Genomic DNA, 20,432 nt, shown 5'->3' with positions numbered 1-20,432 from the left:
GTAGATGTAGCCAGATGTATATGTGCCCAGTAGACGAGTGACTGGCAGTGGCAGGCGGCAGCGAGCGGAACTTACCTGCGTCTTCTCTCGTCGCCGGCGCGGGATGATCTGCCGCTACTCTGGTCTGGTCCAGACCAGAAGAACTTCCGGCGCAGGAGCAAGACGGAAGGAAAGTCCCGCCCGCTGCCAAGCGCCACTGCCAGTCACTCGTCGGAGGGGGACAGTCAGCGAGGGAGGGAGAGCAGTAAGGTGAGAGAAGGGGGGGGGGGGAGATTGCCCCCCTTCTCCACCGCTGCCCACAACTCTTCCTCCACTGCGCTGCTGTCCTGCAACAGAGCGGGCGGCCGATTGGCCGCCCTTTTACGGACGCTGCTGAATTCCTTAAGGAATTCACGGGCAGCTTAATTTGTATACAAATTTACGGGCTGCCCATAAATTTACGGGCGGTTGGCAACACTGGTTCCCAGACACATTAGCACCCTCTATGCTGCTATATGGTATATGATATATGCTATAGCAGCATAGATGCCGCTATTGTGGCCAGGAACGCGAAGAATCACTCGCGTCCCCAGCCTGTCAGCTCCTGTCACCGAAACAGGAAGTGGCTGCCGGCGGGGCCAGGAGGATCGGAGGGAGACGGCGAGGGCACCGGACAGCTGCAGGGGGCTATTGGAAGCCCCAGGTGAGTAAAACTCATTTTTTTTGTTTGACTTAAGTGTCCCTTTAAGTTTAGTGAATTGAGGCCTTAAAATGTGTTACTTCGGAGTGGAAATCTCCCTGTACAGAAATGAAGCCTATGAACATGCTGATCTATGAAGATGGATGTCATGCCTCGCACGTTCACGTTCCTGCCGCCCATTTCCAGCCCACCTCTGCAGAATGCAGATGGACCAATAACAACATACTGCATTTTATTCATGGCACCTATTCTACACTTCCAGCGTGACATTATATTGGAAGCAGCAGCCCCACGTGACACATAACCAGGGAAATCCCCTCACTAATGACGGTCCCTGCAGCGCTCATACCGGGGACTCTGCACTGCACGGTGGCGGTGAATGGCTGGGGGCGGGGTCAGGTCATGTGACAGGTCGTGTATAAAAGAGGCAGCCATTGGGCGGTACTATGAGCGGCAGCATCTGTACAGGGGAGGAGGTAAGCGGCTAACCGGAACCGCGTAGTGGATCGTTCATAGCAGCAGCGCTCCGTACAGCAGAAGCACAGCCATGGCCGGTGAGTGACACGCGGGGTCAGCCATTCCCCGGGGCGGTGACATGTCACCGGGGAGCAGGGAGGTGTGAGCAGGGGCACCATACAGATATGCATTGCATGTAATGTAATATATGTCGATGTGTGGGAGCGCACAGCGAGAGCACGTCTCTATGGCTGCTGCTGTCATTAGTGGGGAGCCCATGAACTTGACCTTATTGAATGTCAGGGGGTGTGGTGTATCGCGCACTGCTTCTATGCATTCAGCGTGTGCTGGCAGCCTCCTGTGTGCTGCCCCGCATTCCTCTATGGTCCTCTGATGTATGGTCACCTTAAAAGTGTGTGTGTGTGTTTTGCCCCGCATCCCTCTATAGGCAGGCAAGGCAGCAGATGCTGGATCTTGCCCGGGGCTTCCGCTTCCCTCTGCTGACGCTTCTTATTACTCACGAGCTATGGCTTCCATGCACCCACTGATTTCACTTTCTGTGCTTGTCATTACAGGGATCCCCTTATCTGCGGGATCCCTAGTGACATTCTACTGCTGAGTCCATCACATGTGATCTCACTGCTGTTCCTGGTCCTCAGTTATCTCCTCCTGGCATAGTCCATAGCAGGTGTCACTGGTGGTACTCATGATTTAAGTTGACCTGAACTCTTGCACAGGGCAGAAGGAAAATGGATGACCACTGTGTGCTTTTAGATATGTTAAGGTGGCCACTAATGATCCAATATTTTTCATCTAGATTTACCAAATCTATGGGTATCATTCATAAAGCGTTACCGCCTGCGGTAACTTCAAATTGCATATTTTCCCGGCCAGAGGTTGAGGAAAGTGCATTCATAGAATGTGTGCGTTGGTTTTCCGCATAGCGGTAATAGTGCGGGAGTATAGCGGTAAATATCGGTATGTTGTGTCGGCAAAATGTTCCAAATGTGTATTCATGAACGCAAAAAGGGGGCGTGTCAATGCGTAAATTTCCGCCCCATTATCACCTACAAGGAGCTGGCGTTATTGTGCATCGCATGGTCTGACAGGCGGAAAATGGAGCCATTTGAATTAAATGTTATGGAGTTTTTGAGGATGCAGAGGAGAAGGAGAGACAGGAGAAGGGTTGTCACGATAGCACCCCGTGTTTTCCGTCCACGCACCGAGCTAGATGATTTTACAGACAGTGAGGTGGTGTTGAAGTTTCGTTTGTCACGGGGATTAATATACTACCTGTATAGCTTAATTGGTCCTCAGTTAGAAAAGCGAAATATGCGTGGGAGACCAGTGTCAGGTGTTGTGAAATTGCTGACTGTCTTGCATTTTCTAGGCAAAGGATCATATCAGCAGGTTTGTGGCGACATCGTTGGTATGTCACAGGCCACCTGTTCCCGAGTATTGACGGAAGTGATAAATGCCATTTGTGCTCTTGCTACATATCATATACAAATGGCTAATTCCCGTAATGAGTGGGATGATGTCAAGTGTAAATTCTATCGGCTTGGTGGCTTTCCTAATGTTATGGGTGCAATTGATTGCACTCATGTAGCATTTAATTGCCCAAAAAACAAAGAGCACATTTATCGTAACAGAAAAAGTTATCATTCTATGAATATGCAGGTGATTGTGGATTCAGACATGGTAATTATGAATGTTGTCACTGGGTTCCCTGGCTCCTGTCATGATGCGCATATCTTGAAGCATAGCGCAATATATGATGCGTATCAAAATGCACAATTGACCGGTGGTTGGCTCCTTGGTAAGTGTAAATTGATATGTGGTTTCCGATCATAACATTGCTATCTGTTCAAAATCATTTCGGACCTATCCCTTTTGTGTGTGTGTGTTCTTGCACAGTGCATGGTAATTGTGGATGACCTACAAATGGTGCACATACCTGCCGAATAAAAATCGTCTACACTCAATTACATGTAAAAGGCTATTTTTCGTTTTGGACAGTAACATTATGGTGCATGGCTACCGTATTACTGGTAAAAGTAAATACCGTTGGTGAAGCAATGCTATCCATCTATAGTGTTGTGGCACAGTCGAAAAGGAATGGGTTTGCAAGTAGGTTTTTGGTGTTCGAATCCTGTATACTTATTTATTTATTTTTTTTTTGGGTTGATTATTGAGTAATAAAGCGGGAGTTTAATAGTGCTGTAAATATCAGAAGTGTATAACGTGCAGGCAAACAAAACTGCACTCTTGTGATATGACTCTAACGTTATAAAAAGGAACTGGGGATGCAACATAAGGTCAGATTCAAGGAAGTGGCTGCAAGCTGAAGATAAATAATCATTAGTTTGAAATAATTATCTTCGCTGGCTAATCACTGCTATTTTTGGTCAGCTTGCAGGAATTTTTTTGCCTCTGGCCTCATTCTTCGTCCCCACTTCATTTTTACAACTTTATTGTAATATAACCACAGTGCATTTTAGGTTTCCTGGGCGATATACACGTTGGATATTAAAAAATATAAACTTTAGCGACATCAAACCACAATTAGTTTATATACAATTACATTTTTTTATAAATTAAAGACCTGCACACCTTTTTGGTTTTTAAAAAAAAAAAAATAAATAAAAAGCCTCAGTCTTGAACCTACAACTACATGCATCAAAGGGCATTTCCTTACCCACTACCCTATACTTATGCACGGTGTTCAAGTGGATTATAATGCTTAAATCCTCTGCATAACAACTAGTGTGAAGAGCACCATCTAGTGGTGATACATAAATAGCGTTATTTATAACACTCGCACCTCGCCTGACGAACATCCGGTATACTGTTGCGGGAAATAGGACATACGTCACTGAAGACACACCCAATATTACCCAGAAACCACCCTTGTTGCCAGATAAGTAGGCGGGAAAACACCGCTAAATAACGCTCTGACCGCCAAACACCGCCATTTCACCGACTAATTATCACCCACTTATCCCTTTAACACCGCACTCCTCCGCACTCACTCCGTCAGGCGGAAAAAATTTATGAATTCTCACGAAAACGGAAATATACCGCTAGCGGAGAATTCACGCACACATTTCAGTTTCCGCATGCACCTTCATGAATGATACCCTATGTAGTGAGTGAATATAGTGAATGAGTAATTTAGGCAGCTCCCTTATATCACAATGAAATGATAAGATTGGATAAACTAATTGATAATTAGTGACAATTAGCCTAATTCTAAGAGCCTGCCCCCCGCCCCATCTCTGACTAATCTAACTGCAAATTTGATCTCTCAGCTGTGTCTGCTCAAGAATCTCCTCTGCCATGGCAGAGCAGCTAATTTGTGAACACAGGATGTTAACCCTATGTCTGCTTCTATGAAAGCCAGAGGTAGACAAATGGCAGATTTATTGCAGGATTTGTATCAGCTGTAACAAATGTTTCTCTTTAAATGTTATGATGTTGTTTATAGTTTAGAGCAGAGAGGAAGTTCTGTGCTCAGGTCTGGTTTAACACCTCTGCACACTGAATCTCAGCTGATCACACATCCCTGATACTTAACCCCTTTTTGAACAAGTTATCTCAGGATGTCACATTAGGCCTGGTACACACCAAACAATGTTTAATTTGGAGCCTACATTAGGGGAGATCAGATTTATATTTAGATTGTAAGCTTGCAAGGGCAGGGTGCTCACCCTTTTTGTCTTATTTGTTACAGATTTTTTTGTTTTCAATAATTTGTATCAGTTCTGTGCTTTGTATATTTTACCATTGTCTATGTATCCCATGCTTCTTATATTATACCACATGTGGAATATGGGTACTTATCCGTTAGCCGGGCGCATCCGGCAGGTGGCGCTAATTACTATTCCCTGTCCAGGCCGACATGGATAGTAGGGAAAGATGTAACTCTGGTGGAGTTTTGTCGCCACCTAGAGGATGCGCCCGGCTAACGGATAAGTACTGGAATATGTTGGTGCTTTATAAATTGATATTATCTAGCCTAACACAAGTTGGTTGTTAAAATTTTTTTTTTTTTTTTTTTTTTTTTTTTTATTACCAGAATTGTACATATGCATGTAATGATGGCTGGTATATCCATCCATTTATTTTCCAGGCTTTGACAATGATTTTGGAGATTGGTTGTTGGCAATTGTCTGTATATCTATATTCTCCATTGCAGGTGGTCACATCAGGCACTTCATAGTAGCCCCCAGGGCTGGGCCGAGGCATAGGCTGGAGAGGCTCCAGCCTCAGGGCGCAGTGTAGGAGGGGGCGCAGAATTCATTCAGCTGTCATTCCTAATTGTGTTTGAAGCAGAAAGAAATAATAAAAGGGATACATGGCAGTGACTGCAAGCCAGATAACTAGATATTAAGGTGTTGGGGAGATTGTGGACCCTGTGGCACCTCTTAGTCTAATAGCAATCAGTGTGTGATGGATGGAGGGGCGCACTTTGCTGTCTCAGCCTTGGGTACTAGAGGACCTTGTCCCGTCTCTGGTAGCCCCTTTCTGCATAATGCACTACAGCTGCTCACCCTCTGTGTATTGCTCATTTACCCACAAGGTGCAGCTCTGTGAAATATCCTGTTCTGAAAAGACTTGTGTATACCCTTGGGAATCCCTAGTTATACCCCCCAAAAATGTATTAAAGTTTACCTTGTAGAAGAGCTAAAAAGTTCTCACCCCCCCTCCCTCTCCAAAACCAATGTGTCTAGAAGGAAAGTGAAAGCATCTAATCAGCTTTACATAAGGCTGGGAACATGCTTGTCTGTGGAGAAAGCGGAGTTCTGGGAAAAGCTACACTGGACCAATCGCGATCCATTTGCTCCATTGGCACAATACATAATCCTGCATCAAATCTGAACTAGTTGCATCTCATTTGACAATCACTAGTGCTCAATGTGTTAATTAATTTAAAGGCATACTGTAGGGGGGCTCAGGGGAAAAGGAGTTGAACTTACCTGGGGTTTCTAATGGTCCTCCGCAGATGTCCTGTCCCCATGCATCCACTCACCGATGCCCTGGCCCAATCTCTGGTTCACTTCTGAAATTTCAGACTTTAAAGTCTGAAAACCACTGCACCTGCGTTGCCGTGTCCTCGCCCCGCTGATGTCACCAGGAGTGTATAGCACAATCCCAGTATAGTCTGTGCCTATACAGTACACTTCTGGTAACCTCGCCGGGAGCGAGGACACTGCAACGCAGGTGCAGTGGTTATCAGACTTTAAAGAGACTCTGTAACAAAATTTTGAGCCCTATTTTTTTCTATTCTATAAGTTCCTATACCTGTTCTGATGTGGTCTGTCTTACTGCAACCTTTTCTAGTTGCACTGTCTCTGTAATAAATCTTATCTTTCCTCTGTCGTGTCTGTCGGCAAGAGGCTGGAATGTGCAGCACTGCTTGTAATTGGCAGAAGCTTTACACACCCCCTCCAAGCTCTGCATGAATCACACAGTAAGCTGTTCTCAACCTATGATACTCTGGTTAGAAGCCAGTCATTTGTTTGTAAAAACTGCCTAAAACTGTTAATTACAAGCCAGGATTGCAGCAGGGAGTGACAAACAGCACAGAGGGGCACAAGGGAACATGACACGGGAACGAGCAGGCCTGCGGCCCTAGCCGCAGTTGGATGCATGACCCGCTAGAGCGGGGCCCGCGGTGAACGGCAGATCGGAGGACGACGTGGGACATTACTGCTACAGGGGGCTGAGAAAAGCCCCAGGTTAGTTTTTTTTTATTTTTTTTTTTTATTTATTAGATCTGCAGCAGCCTTCACAGAACTCCATTAAGTGTATTGACAAAACTGGGCATGGCAATAACTTAAGTGAAGACAAGGGCAAATCTTCATGCTGCTCTGGGCTGAATCAGAATCTTGAACAGAGCTAAGACTTGGAAAAAATGGTTACCTGACAGCTGATTAATCAAATTGAGCTGCTGGGTAGCTGTGAGTCTGACTTTGTTACGTGCTGTGTTACTGTTCAGCCAAGGGGAGATGCTGTGGGTGGCGCAAGAGGAACTGCCCTACTGAATTCACATCGCTAGTTCTTAATGAAGATTAAGGCCTAGCAGGGTGTCTAGAGTTCAGCTGACAGGTTTATGTAATATTTAGAAGCACTTTAGGTGGTTATGAAAAGGCATACCTGTTATCACATGTAGGTACCTGCGTTGTACATTTCTTGCACACTACTGCTTTTGGCAAGATTGCTTCAGTGACTTGCCCAACTCTTCACTTTTGAAACCTGCTCTAGATGAGTAATGAGCCAGATGTAATGCATGGGGAATGTTTAATTTGCCTGTTTCCGCCCTGGATACCCCCTAACTTCCTCAGTGCTTTATGCAGTTCTCTGGCAACTGTTTGGGTGTCTGAAGTGAATAAACCACACTGAACCCCCCCCCCCCCAAAAAAAAAACTTAACTGCTTAAGGTAGGGAACTTTTTTTTTCTTTAGCAGAATTGCATGTGTTTTCTGCTATGTGCTATAGGAAAACTTGTGATTCTGATAAGTGTAATGGTACCCATAGACCTGACGATTAAGGGCAGTTTTGACAGACAAATTTTATCTCTAATCTAATCTGATTAGCGAAATTTCTTGGGTTCCTGCCCATACACTACAGACCGATTCCCATCAGATTTCAGCATGACGTCTTCAAGGAATCGGCTGAGTCTGCACTGCTGCCCCAATGTATAATGTGCCTTCCTGTCCTGTAGCGGTGTCCATAATCCTCCAGCCAGCTCTCCATACACACCACTGGCGCTAAGCATCTGACATCAGACACTATGCATCAGTAGCATGTACGGAGAGCCGGCTGGATGTTACGGACACAGCAGAGGCTGCTACAGGACAGGTAATGTGTAAATTCACACACTGGGCACACTTGTACGTAGCATCTCGTTGCAGCCGTACTGCCACACACCTGACCAACCAACTTCGGCCTGACATCTTGCGGCATGTGTGATCGACCATGCAACCAATTACCGTACCCATCAGACATGCACTTGGTGGCACTGGTTTTCATCAAATTCAATTATATTGAATTGGATGGTTGATCGCTATCTTTGGCACCCACAATGATTTACGGTGTTCTACTTGGAAAGGCTTCAGCTTTCTCAGTGAAGTGGGGTCATTCAGATGTAACTCAGTCTTGTACCAAGGCCTCATTGAGGGGCTGATATTGACAGTTGACAAGAGTGTAATCCAGGCTCATATTAAAACTGCATTCCTGGCTGGAAGACAGTGCCCTTGAATGTGATTCATAGGGGGCTTGCTTCTAGTCAGGTGGTACAGGCCTGCAGTGCAGTCTTGTTTCTTAGCAGAGATTAACTCTTCAGTGCCTTAACTAGTTTTTAAGCCATGCTTCATGTGATAGAGGTAGGATTTTTTTTTTTTTCTGTATCTCTATCACAAGATGAATTCTTCCTCATCCATTCCTGACCTATACATCTGGTATGATGCAGTTATTTAAGCAACTAGGTAGATTTAGAATAGCCATGTTCTCAGATTCTGGCTGCTCTGATTAACTAGGAATGTGTATTGTAGTCTTGGAACTTAATTTTAAACAAACTTGTGTATTCTTGTAATCTTGCTACATTTTTAACATTGTTTTACAAGGCCCAATTTTAATTGGCTTTGTCTTGTTAATAAACAGGATGCTCAGGACCATGGGGTATAAATGGCACACATCAGTCAGGAAAAGTACCTATACTGGCAACTAAGATTTACCAGACTTTACCATAGGCTCACAATCGCCAAAAGGTGGCCAGTTAACTTTACCTAGTCCACCACACGATGTGAATGCAAGAGTGCAACCTCCTCCCTGCTAATCCACCTCTGTGGCCCCATCCCAAATTTAGGAACCCCCCCCCCCTCAGAAGCTTAACATCATTATTGAGGGGCTGGAAAGTATGCTCTGCTTGTAAACTTGACCAGCATTGCTCCAGGCTTGATGGGACTTGATCTCTACACCAAAGGTCCATCCAGTCACTGCAGAAGGTGTGGTCTGCCTTATGCCCTGTAAATGGCTTTGTAAAAAGATGGCTACTATGACTTGTATGCTGTACTGTTTGCTAATCACTCGGGTTTAGTTTTATTGACTTCTAGTATATCATTTACCTTTTGAATTTTAAAGGATGAGCATGCCAGGGATAGTGGGATATGTGCCACTAGTGGGAGTTGCCTTGCTTAGATGACTGTCCAGAAGTAATAGGGTATTCCTGGGTATGGCCAGTGTACTTGTCATGCCAGCTGTTGTGACGTTTATTGCAGCCTGCCTATTTTTAGGTCCCCCTCCATGCAATCTCCCTGTGTAAAGTCTGCAGTTGTCAACAAGGCTTCCACAGAAGTGAGCTCTTTCGAGGACTGACTCATGAGGGCAAGACAATGCAATCTAATGCTCTCTTGCTTGAGGACTGGGTGTTGTGAGAATTAGCAGACCATACTTTAATCAGATCATCACTCTGAAATGGATTGTGTGCACATGGAATCTGCATTAAATATAGGTGTGAAGTGTACAGTGTCCTCCAGGAGTTTGGCAGAATGGTTTCTTTTCCCATGTTGTGCAAGTGCTTTAAAGTGAACCTGAGGTGAGGGGGGATATGGAGGTGGACATTTATTTCCTTTTTAGGCTGTCCTGCTGATCCTCTGCATCTAATACTTTAGCCATGGACCCTGAACAAGCATGCAGCAGATCAGATGTTTCTGACCAATCTTGTCATAGCTGACAAAATGAGCTGCATGCTTGTTTCTTGTATTCAGACTCTACTGCAGCCAACTAGATCAGCAGGGCTGCCAGGCAACTAGTATTTAAAAGGAAACCAATATTGCAGCCTCCATATCTCTCTCTCCCTCTCCCTCTCTCCCTCCCTCCTCTGTCCCCCAAGCTGCAACAGTTCTGTACATGGCTTCAAGCGCGAGTCCAGCGATGCCTGTCAATCCACTTCGCCTCCTGCAGGCTCTAATCCACTGAATACTTCCTGTATGTCATGTGACATACAGGAACCTGGAGTTTTGGCAAGCACAAGAGCTGACAGACGGTGATAGAGGACGGACAGCGTTGGACCCATGTGGAAGGTATGTCTAATGATGCGGGGCGGACGCGCCTGGACTTTGGGGAAGTTTAAGCCACTTATACAAACTTCCCCATGTGGAAATGACATGATCATAATTGCCACTTTGACGATTCTGAAATTGTGATCTTGGTGATCACAATTTCGGTTTAAATTCGATTTATCTTTCAGGCCTAGTTGTGACAGTCTCTTTAAGCACAGTGATAACCTGATAAGTGCACAGGCCTGTTCCCATGTAGCCCCTACTCTGAAACTCTGAGGCCTCATTTCCGGACAGCTTTAAGAAAAGGCTAAACGCCCACCTTTTGGCCAAGCCTCTGTGAACGCAGGGTCACAGTGCTGAGTCCACATGGAGAAAAGTGATATAAAAAAAAAAATATTTGAGTGATCTGATTGTGGTAAATTCCTGGCAGATTTGAGCAGTGATCATTTCAACCAGGAAAATCTTTAAGCATTTGACTACCTTTATGACCTGAAGGCTTCTTTCCCACTAAGATGTTGCATTAGATGCCACGTAAAGGTCGCATAATGTGCCCCTAACGCAACGCATAGTGGGGTTGAAGTTGGACGTCTGAGCCGCACTATGCGGCTCTTCATGCATCCATGATGTGTACTTTTGGACGCATGCGGCATCACGTGGTTCCACCAGCCAATCGCTGCACAATGTGGCCGCTCCAGGAAGTAAACTCTGCACATCACACAGTGCAGTGAATATTAATTAGCCATGTGGCTGGCTGCAGAGAGGAGACCTCCTCCTCCAACATTACTGAGCATGTGCAAACAGTCTAACGTGGCTTAGCCGCGTATAACGTACAACATGCAGCACTTTGCTTAAACCGTGTTGCATTGCTGTGAGTTAGGCTGCCTTAGGCTGCACTAATGTGCGCCTGCAACGTCTTACTGTGAAGGCAGCCTAAAACTAAGCAGAGCTGATCACCGTTCTCTAGAAGATGAGCCCTTGAAGGCCCATTCACACTGGTATGTAATGGTACAGTAGATTCTAGTGTTGCTGCAGTATGATGGTATACCATGGTTTGAGCATGGTAATCATACCCTGCACAATCATGTTTTTTACTAGTTTTTGGAGGACAGGGTGACGCAGCAGTGGGTGCACGAACAGCAGGGATAAATGCTCTCTTGCCAACAGGTCCTGCATGTGTGAATTCTTCCTCGTTCTTGTGTTCAAGTTCCCTGAAAAAGCAAGTGAGCTTTTGCACCTCCCTGGCTTTCTATGCTGCAGCCACCTATTACTGGCTATGCATATCCCTGGCTACCTATGCTGCAGCCATCTTACTGGCTACACCTATCACGAACACCACCAAGACTGTAGCAGGAGCAGGGTGAGCCTTTTTACAGCTTTACCCGGTTCCCAAATCTCCTGGCTTAAAAGGGCACATTATTGTAAAGATGTGTAGGGTCCAAATTATACCATGTTGTTTGGTACTATTCCATTAGCCAGGCGCAACTGAGCTAAGTAATGTACCGATTCATGTTTTTACTGGCTGCAACCAAATGTATCAAAAGTGAGTTAATTAAATTAAGCCGCCGGCAATGTAACAAATGAAGCCGCCGGCTTCGGCTCTCGCTCTCCTCACGCCTCCTATAGAACACTGGCAGCTGGGGAGGACCACCTGATCCTGGATCAGTGTGCTTTTCTGATTACTTGAGTCAATAGACCTAGCTAATGCAGTATTCTACCCCACTCTATATACGTGATGCCATGAATGCTGTATTAAATGTTAAAATAAAGTTATTGAATGTGTATATAAACCCATGGGGGGAGCAGTGAAACCCAGCTTTAACCTCTATGGTGGTATGTGACCTGTAGTATCCCCCAGGAGGTCTGTGCATAGCAGGTATTTGCACTTGCCTCCCCAGGATCCAGACCTCAACAGCCATTCCCCTTTGTCCTCAGGTTCTGCATCCCTCTGAAGTTGCAGTTTCACATCATGACAAATGGCAATCTCACTACATCGTTACAGTGCCATGGATGACAGGCAGAGAATTGCAGTGCTGGATCCCAGGGAGGTGAGTAAATGCTGGGCTGCTGCAGACCTCTCTGCAGTATAATTTTCATGGTTTTAGGGTCTGACAGCCTGCACTGCTTTTAGACCCTAAAATCCAGAAATTATCATGCAGCCAGGGATATTAAAACACAGCAGAGAAGCCTAAGGGCTCTTTCACATCAGAGCTTGCGTTGGAGAACGCTCAAAGCATACGTTTTGTTGTATGCGTTTTAATGCGTTTTGATATGCGTTGCACTGCAGTGGGTGTGCGTTTTTAATCAGTTTTCAATGCGTTACAGGACATAGGAAAACGCAGGTAATTTTTTTTTTTCTTTTAGTTTTCAACTTTCTACATTGTTCCTCTGTTGCATTCTGGGACTCTTTGCCTGCGTTAACGGATTAAAAACGCGCATAGTGTGCGTTTTACATTGACTTACATTGACTAACATTGCAACACATAAAGCTAGCGTTGGCCAAAAAACTGCGCCTGGGTGCAGTGTAACGCAACGCACAAAAAGGCTGCGTTATATGTGAAAGCTAAAATGAAAGTCTATGGACTTTCATTTCACCTTGGGTAACGCAAACTTTATCCTTTGCGTTGAAACGCAGAAAATCTGCCCTAATGTGAAAGTCCTAAGAAGTTGGCCTTCACCACAGTGAGTACTGCTGGTGCCTTGTTCTGGTTGGTGGAGAATGCTGGTTGGTGGAGAATGCTGGTGTTCTGGATAACTTGGACTCTACTGTATTATGGCAAGAGGTTCAGTTTTAGGGGATAAAGCTTCAAATTACACAATGCTGTTGCTGAACTCTGCACACTACTGTGAATGGTAGATCCCACTACCTTAAACCTCTGGGTTTTTATTAGCTGTGCCTCTAATAAAATGGGGCCAAGTTTGTGTTTATTGCTGGGTGGTTTTGCATAGAGAAGGTACCGGTAAGCCACCAGCTTTGAATAAATCATTTGAGGAATGCAAACTTCTTGGCTTGGCAGATGTAGGTCATGACTCTGCAGACATCCAGTCAGGCTTTATAGTACTACTAGGAACTATTTTTACAGAATGGTATTTTAGTGGGTCATGGCATAGGATTAGTTTAAACAAGCTGCAATGCCATCCCTTCTGTATCCTGCAGGGTAACTGCTACAGCGGTCTCCACAGATTGCCGTTATATTGCATGCTGTAGCCTAGCAATTGCTGCTCAGTCTACAGTGGTAAACATAGCAACTCTTAATTTGCATTAAATCTGATGTGGAGTTCCCAGAACAGCCAACAAGATGGATGCATGTTTGCATTTGAAACCAAAATTGATAACTTTTTTTTTTTTTTTTCCTCTCCCCAAGTGATGTTAGTATAAGTTAACATTTTGTAACTGGTTCGCATTTAGAAACCCACTGAAGGTGACTACTTTAGCTGTGTCCATACAGGTTTAATTGGAACTTCAAGGAAGATGCTTATGTAAGCTGCCATATTTCCTCTTAAACATTACAAGTTGCCTTGTGTCCTGCTGATCTTTGGCATCTGTTTTCTAACTGCTCAAACACTAGCGGCTTTTTTTCAGGGCTGTGGAGTCAGTACAGAAATCATCCAACTCCTCAGTATTTGAAACCACTAACTCCAGGTACCCAAAATTGCTCCAATTCCTTAGTCTAATACTTACCAGAACTAAGGATTTGGTACAATCATCCTACTCCAACTTCCAACTCCTTAGTTTAGAGTCAGACTCCTGGTACCCAAACATTGCTCCAACTCTACAGCCCTGGCTTTTTTGCTCTACCATTGACTTGAATTTGACTTGGATGGGAATTGTAGTAGAGTATGGAGACTGCCATATTTCATTTTAAGCAATACCAGTCAGAGGCGGGACAAGGTCCTCCAGCACCCAAGGCTGAGACACCAAAGTGCGCCCTTCCATCCCTGCCACCCCAGCCATCACACACTGATTGCTATTAGACTAAGAGGCGCCACAGGGCCCACAACCTCCCCAACACCTTAATATGTAGTTATCTGGCTTGCAGTCACTGCCATGTATCCCTTTTTCTTATTTCTTTCTGCTTCAATCACATTTAGGAATGACAGCTGAATGAATTCTGCGCCCCTCTTACACTGCGCCCTGAGGCTGGAGCCTCTCCAGCCTATGCCTCGGCCCGGCCCTGATACCAGTTGCCTGGCAGCCCTGCTGGTCTATGGCTGCAATGGTGTCTGACTCACACAAACAAGCATACAGCTAATCTTATCAGATCTGTCAGAAATGTCTGCTTTAAGGTGGCCATACACTGGCCTGATTTGCGGCCGTTTTGACAGCAGATTCGATCCTGGGATCGAATCTGCTGCCAATCGTTCGCGCTAAACGCACCCGCCGATCCGATCTCCTCCCGAAATCGGATCGGTCCATCGATCGCGCCGTGCGGGAAATTATCCTCTATCGCCCGCGGGTAGGGTGTGCGTCGCTAGCGGCATCCGATCAGGTATACATTACCTGACGCTGGCTCCTGGGCGTCTTCTCAGCGCTGCACCGCTCTGTTCCGGTGCTTCCTGTGTCACTGCAGTGACCAGGAAGTTAAAATAGAGGGCGCTCTATTTGAACTTCCTGGTCACGGAGTGACACAGGAAGCGCCGGGATGGAGCAAGAACAGAGCGGTGCGGTGCAGCGTGGAGAAGATGCCCGGGAGCCAGCATCAGGTAATGTATAGGGGAGGGGGCACAGGCGGCAGGAGCAGCTCAACAGATTGTGATCGGTTTCAGGCTGAAATCAATTCACAATCTGTTTGCAGTAAAGGCAGCCATACGATCCCTCTCTGATCTGATTCGATCAGATAGGGATCTGTCAGCTGGTCGATCTAATGGCAAATTGACCAAATTTACTGTTTGTTCAGGATCTGACTAATGCTGGGTACACACTGAGATTTTCTGGCCGATTTTTACTGTCCGATCGATTATTTCCAACATGTTCAGTTAGATTTGCTTTCCATTCACTTTAATAGGATGTCGGTCGGAAAATGCTCAGTAAGCAGATCTAACATGTTGGAAATCGATCTGACAATAAATCGGCCAGAAACTGTGTATCCATCATAAAAGTATTAGAGGCAGAGGACTGGCAGGGCTGCCAGGCAGACTCCTTATGCATGGACACAGCCTAAACACTGCCAGTAGGTTTGAGCCCTAAGGCTTTGCTCAGTGGTGCAGTGTAACGGCAGCCTTTTTTTTTTTTTTTTTTTTTTTTTTCTAAAGGAAACTGTCAGCCTCCATCTCCTAGATGGGTTTTATTTGTGGCTGCCCCATCCAAGTGTGTACAGCTGCCCTTATGTGCCATATCTGGAGTACCAATAAGTGGCAACCATAGTTTCCCTCTTTACTACTCTATGCTGTGCATCTTCCTGCTGCATAGCATCAGAAATCTGCTATCCCATTGGCTAGTGATTCAGCTGTACAGCACTCTGCCATGAAGGAGTGTTTTGTGGCTATATATATATATATATATATAGTAGCTGTGGCTAGAGAGCTTGCTAGAAATGTTTAGTCACATGCTGCTACTAGAAGCTAGTTTGTCATAAGAGATGGAAGTACATCTAGTGTGCAGAAAGCCTGCTCTGTTTATAAGCAGCAGGCTTGGTTACAGGGGAGCAAAAGCAGCTCTAACATGCGTAATGTGTATGCAGAATGCAGGCACAATGGCTGCTCCCTGGATTCTGGCTCTTGAGTTGCTGACCTAATGGTAAAAAGCATGCAGTTACTGAAACCTGAATTGTACTCTGCAGTTTTGTGCTAAGTCATTGACTTGTTAAAATATTTAAACTAATCTAGCAATGTAGTTTTCACCTACATCTTTCAAAGGCCAACTCAAGGTAGCTTGGGGCCCAATGTGGTTTAACAAACTTCTGCTATACCTGGTATTAAACTTTTTGGTCCATCTGAAGAAAACCAGGTGGCAGCCTTGTCTTAATGTATGCTTGGGCCTGTTTCATGGAACTGATCTTTTTTTTTTTTTTTTTTTTAACCTATGGATCCATTCACATCCATTATGCATGATCCACCGACCGGTACCACAAGTTTGCTGCAGCACCAGTTTTTTTCCAGACCACTGAGCCCAGCAGACTGGAAACGGAAGCTCTGCATTGGGGCAATGAGAGAACGGAATGTTTCTTCACACTAGTGCTTCTTTAAGTCTTTGCTCCCACTTGTGTAGAAAATGCACCCATTCAGTATATCTTGTACACCTGAGAAATGCAGGAAGCGGATCCTATTCAAAATGGGATTTGCTTCCACTTGTGAAACTGATCTGTTTGCCACATGTGGCAAATGGAACAGTACTGTCCAGCATTTTTAAAGGATAACAGAGCTGAAACTTGTAAAAAAAAAGAGGGTGCAGGCATGTACAGGAAGCAGTCCCCATGCCCACTGCTTCTGTCATGTGTGCATTTACTTCATATTTCTCAGGAAGTCTTGGCAAATCTTCATCCTGTATTACAGTGGCTTAATCACTCACTCATTCATATGTATGAAACTGATGTGTTATGAAATCAAACTGCACAGGAAGACACTGGGCTGAACAGTCTTAAGTCCAAATTTTGGTGGCTTCGGAGAACTCTAGCAATTTGCTGGTAGAGATTTAAAGTGGATCTGAATCCTTTGTCCAGGACAGAAGAGAACCTAGAAATGCACCCTGTATGTATACCCCCTCATCTATGTCTAATCACAAGTTGTAATTTGTTCTGTCAGCTGACTGCCCCCCCCAATTGCATAGGTATTACATTGGTGTGCAGTAAGCTGTTAACTGCACCACTGAAGATGGCTTAATCACATGGATTTATGTAGTTTAGTGTGGTGGCCATATATTTGGATTGTACTACATTCCACTATGCAACAAAACATATTCATGCAAAAGGGTGCTGGGAAATTTTGGGCAGAGAAGCCAAAAACTGCTCTCCTTGGCATGAATTACAATCTGGCCCCTCTCCTCTAGGCCAGCATGGAATCAGGGGTGAGATGCTATTGCTGGTGGCTGAATTGCACTTTTTTTTGGGGGGGGGGGGGGGGGCAATTCACATTACTCTGCCAGGGCCCAAATGTCCGCCACCCTTTTTTGCCTGTCACAGCAAAACGACCAATTCAAATGGGAGCATGCTCCCTTTCTAAGGGCTGGTGCACACCTAAAAGCTAGCATAATAGCAAACGCTCAGCATTTTTAGAAGTGTGGGTTTTTTCTAAGTAAGTGATTCTAGGCATGTCTAGCAATTTTGGGAACATTTTGGTGTAGCAATTTTTTTTGTACAGTAGAGGTGGAAATGTACAGCTTTTGGATAAAACTTGGAAAATCACTGTTCTAGTGCTTTTTAGAGCAATTTTCCACTTTCCTATACTTTGAGGCTGAATTGCCTCCAATACTGCAAGACCTACATTTGGGCAGGGCTGTGGAGTCAGTACAAAACTTCCAACTCCCACGACTGTTTATGAAATCACCAACTCAAAGTACCTAAAATGGCTCCGGCTCCTTAGTCTAAATTACCAGGGCTGTGGATTTTGTACAAAATCATCCGACTCTCGACTCCTCAGTTTGTGAAATCACCGACTCTGGTACCCAAAATGGCTCCGACTCCACAGCCCTGCATTTGGGAAAATTGCATTGCTCTGGTGTCATCAATCCCATTCAAATACATTAGCTAAGCACTAGACTTTTTGAAAAGTGCTTAGAAGCACTCTAGGTGTGCACCAGGCCTAAAACAGAATGGCTTCATGGACATCTCTAGCTATTTCCAATTATGTATGTTGGCGGATCAGTTCAACCATTTCTTAAACCATCTGCAGATGAACCTAGACCTTTGGGCTCTTATCCACATCTTAATAAAGTTGTAAAGTGGACCTGAACTCAGATCGTCCTCTCCTGTAAAAGATACACACTTCCTGATCCATGGAAGCAGACCTATTGTTTACATGCCCTTTCAAATGGGCTCATGGGCCATAGGCAGTCATGTGACACAAGGGGAGATCAAATTAAAACTAGTGATTAGACACACATGAGGGGAAATTACATGGGCTAAACCCTTCAAATACATACAGGGTGCATTTTTGGTTTTCCTTGTCCTGTGCAAGAGTTCAGGTCCACTTTAAGATGTGATAGTCTGCACAATATGCTGCGCTGCTACATAGAAATTGGATACTATGACACATTGAAAGTTAGGAAATTGAAGTGCCAGGACTTCCCAGTTGCTGAAGCTGACTAAACACAAACTATCACCTCAGTATAAAGGGGGCACAGGTGATGCTGAGGGAAATGTGGTTTGGAAGACTACCATTAACATGGCTGCTCCATTTTCATATAATTGGGATATCTTGCTACAGTACTTGTGTAGCATCCATTCTCTTCTAGGTGTTTGGTAGAGTGGGGTAATGTCTGTATCCTCTGGCAAATACAACTTGTGCTGCAAGTACCCCCTTTTTTTTTTTTTTTTTTTTTTTTTTTTTGTTCCCCAAAAGTGGGTAAAAAGTCACTGCATCTTATAGTCCAAATGCAGGGTGTTCCTGGCAGGGTGAACACCTGCCAATACGAACCTCCAACCCACCGCGATGTCTGACTCCTTGTACTGTGCCCATGTAGAGGACATGGGAACACAAAGGGGCATAGAGGACAGAGGCACACAAGGGGGCATAATCCACAAGATGTCCCTTCACCATGGATTTACCAGGTTTACTTTTTTTTTTTCTCTCCAGGTTTTTGTCCTATAAACCTAGGTGCGTCCTGTAGTCCGAAAAATACAGTATTTGTCTTTCTCCAAGGCTGTCCAGGACTGTATGAAATGTGGTACCCCCAACCACTACACTAGGCTTTTCTTTGTTTAATAAAGCAGGTCTGCAGTTCCCACACTTAACCTGTAAACACACTGAATACTTTTATGACTTTCAGTGAAGTCTGAGCATTATTTAAAGCAGCCCTTCTCAACCTTTTTACCTTGGAGGAACCCTGTAAATAACTTTTGAATCTTAAGGAACCCCTGCAAACAATTTTTTTTGGTCTCGAGGAACCCCTACATTCAGGAGGCATGGTCTTTAAGTAGGTTAGGCTGCTAATTTCACTATCTCCTATTACACTGCCACTCATTATACTGTCTCCTGACCCCCCCCAATTTAGTGCTTGTTACAGTACCACCTATTATTGTGTGCTCTATTATACTTTCCCCATGATGGGGTAGAATGCCAATGAACCCCTGCAGAGTCCTCAAGGAACCCTGGGGTTCCAGGGAACCCTGGTTGAGAGCCTGATTTAAAGAGTAACTATTAGGCATAAAATCTAAAATACATTCTCTATGTAGCTGTTCTACAAGTAAAATGGATGCTAAAGAGGCAATATAAGTCTAAAATCAATCTCGCCTTTTTGCTTTTTTTTTTTTTTTTTTTTTTTTTTTTTTTTATTCATTCCTCATGCCCCCTGGCTCTAATGTGGCGTCGCATGCAAATTCAGCCTTGATTGGCTGAAGTCGCGCTCGTTACTGCCAGCTGCTAGGGCGTAGGAAAGGGGGCCAGAAGCTGTCCTCGGCCCACTCCTGTCGCATCTTTCTCCCGCGTGTGCTCATTCACACATGCGTCAGGCCCTTACAGCAGAGTATGAAGTGTATTGTTCTGCGCAGGAGTGATCCCACGCACTGCCGTGGCTGCTCAGCCGCAGTTATATTCTATTTCAGGCATTGGCAAACTTGGCCCTCCAGCTGTTGAGAAACTACAAGTCCCACAATGCATTGCAGGAGTCTGACAGCCAGTTATGACTCATAAAGGCAAATGCATTGTGGGATTTGTAGTTCCTTAACAGCTGGAGGGCTAAGTTTGCCCATGCCTGGTCTAGTTACACAAATGAGTACACTGGTGGCGGAACAGAGCATCAGAGGACGGCGCAGGACATGACAGCTGCAGGGGGCTAATAGAAGCCCCAGGTAAGTGTCAGTTTTATTATTTTATTTTTTTTACACAAGAGAACCCTTTTAAACCACTATTGCAAAAGTGAATGTAAAATCAGTTTTCTTCCAGAGTAAAATGAGCCATAAATGTTCTATGTTGTCACTTACAGTAGGTAGTAATCTGACAGACCAACAGGTTTTGGGCTAGTCCATATCTTCATTGGGGATTCTCAGCAAGGCTTTCTTCTTGATGCTCTTCAGGGAATGTCTTTATTTATACAATGATGCTGGCAAGCCTTCCTGCTTGTTGCACAGCTTTCTGGCGGT

At 44.9% G+C, this 20,432-nt stretch overlaps 1 protein-coding gene across 1 annotated transcript in view; it reads left to right on the top strand.

The window, feature by feature from the left end:
* Positions 1–1,084: 1,084 nt before the first annotated feature.
* Positions 1,085–20,432, top strand: part of GYG1 (glycogenin 1) — a 41,849-nt gene continuing 22,501 nt past the window's right edge. The window contains exon 1 of the mRNA XM_068280752.1: positions 1,085–1,233. Coding sequence (XP_068136853.1) covers positions 1,227–1,233 — 7 coding nt within the window. The 5' untranslated portion in view covers positions 1,085–1,226. The remainder of the gene's footprint in view (positions 1,234–20,432) is intronic.

The sequence above is a fragment of the Hyperolius riggenbachi genome, chromosome 4 (genome assembly GCF_040937935.1).
Source record: "Hyperolius riggenbachi isolate aHypRig1 chromosome 4, aHypRig1.pri, whole genome shotgun sequence".
Taxonomy (NCBI): Eukaryota; Metazoa; Chordata; class Amphibia; order Anura; family Hyperoliidae; genus Hyperolius; species Hyperolius riggenbachi.
The sequence above is the reverse complement of the archived record's forward strand: the minus strand, read 5'-3'. Positions and strand labels throughout refer to the sequence as shown.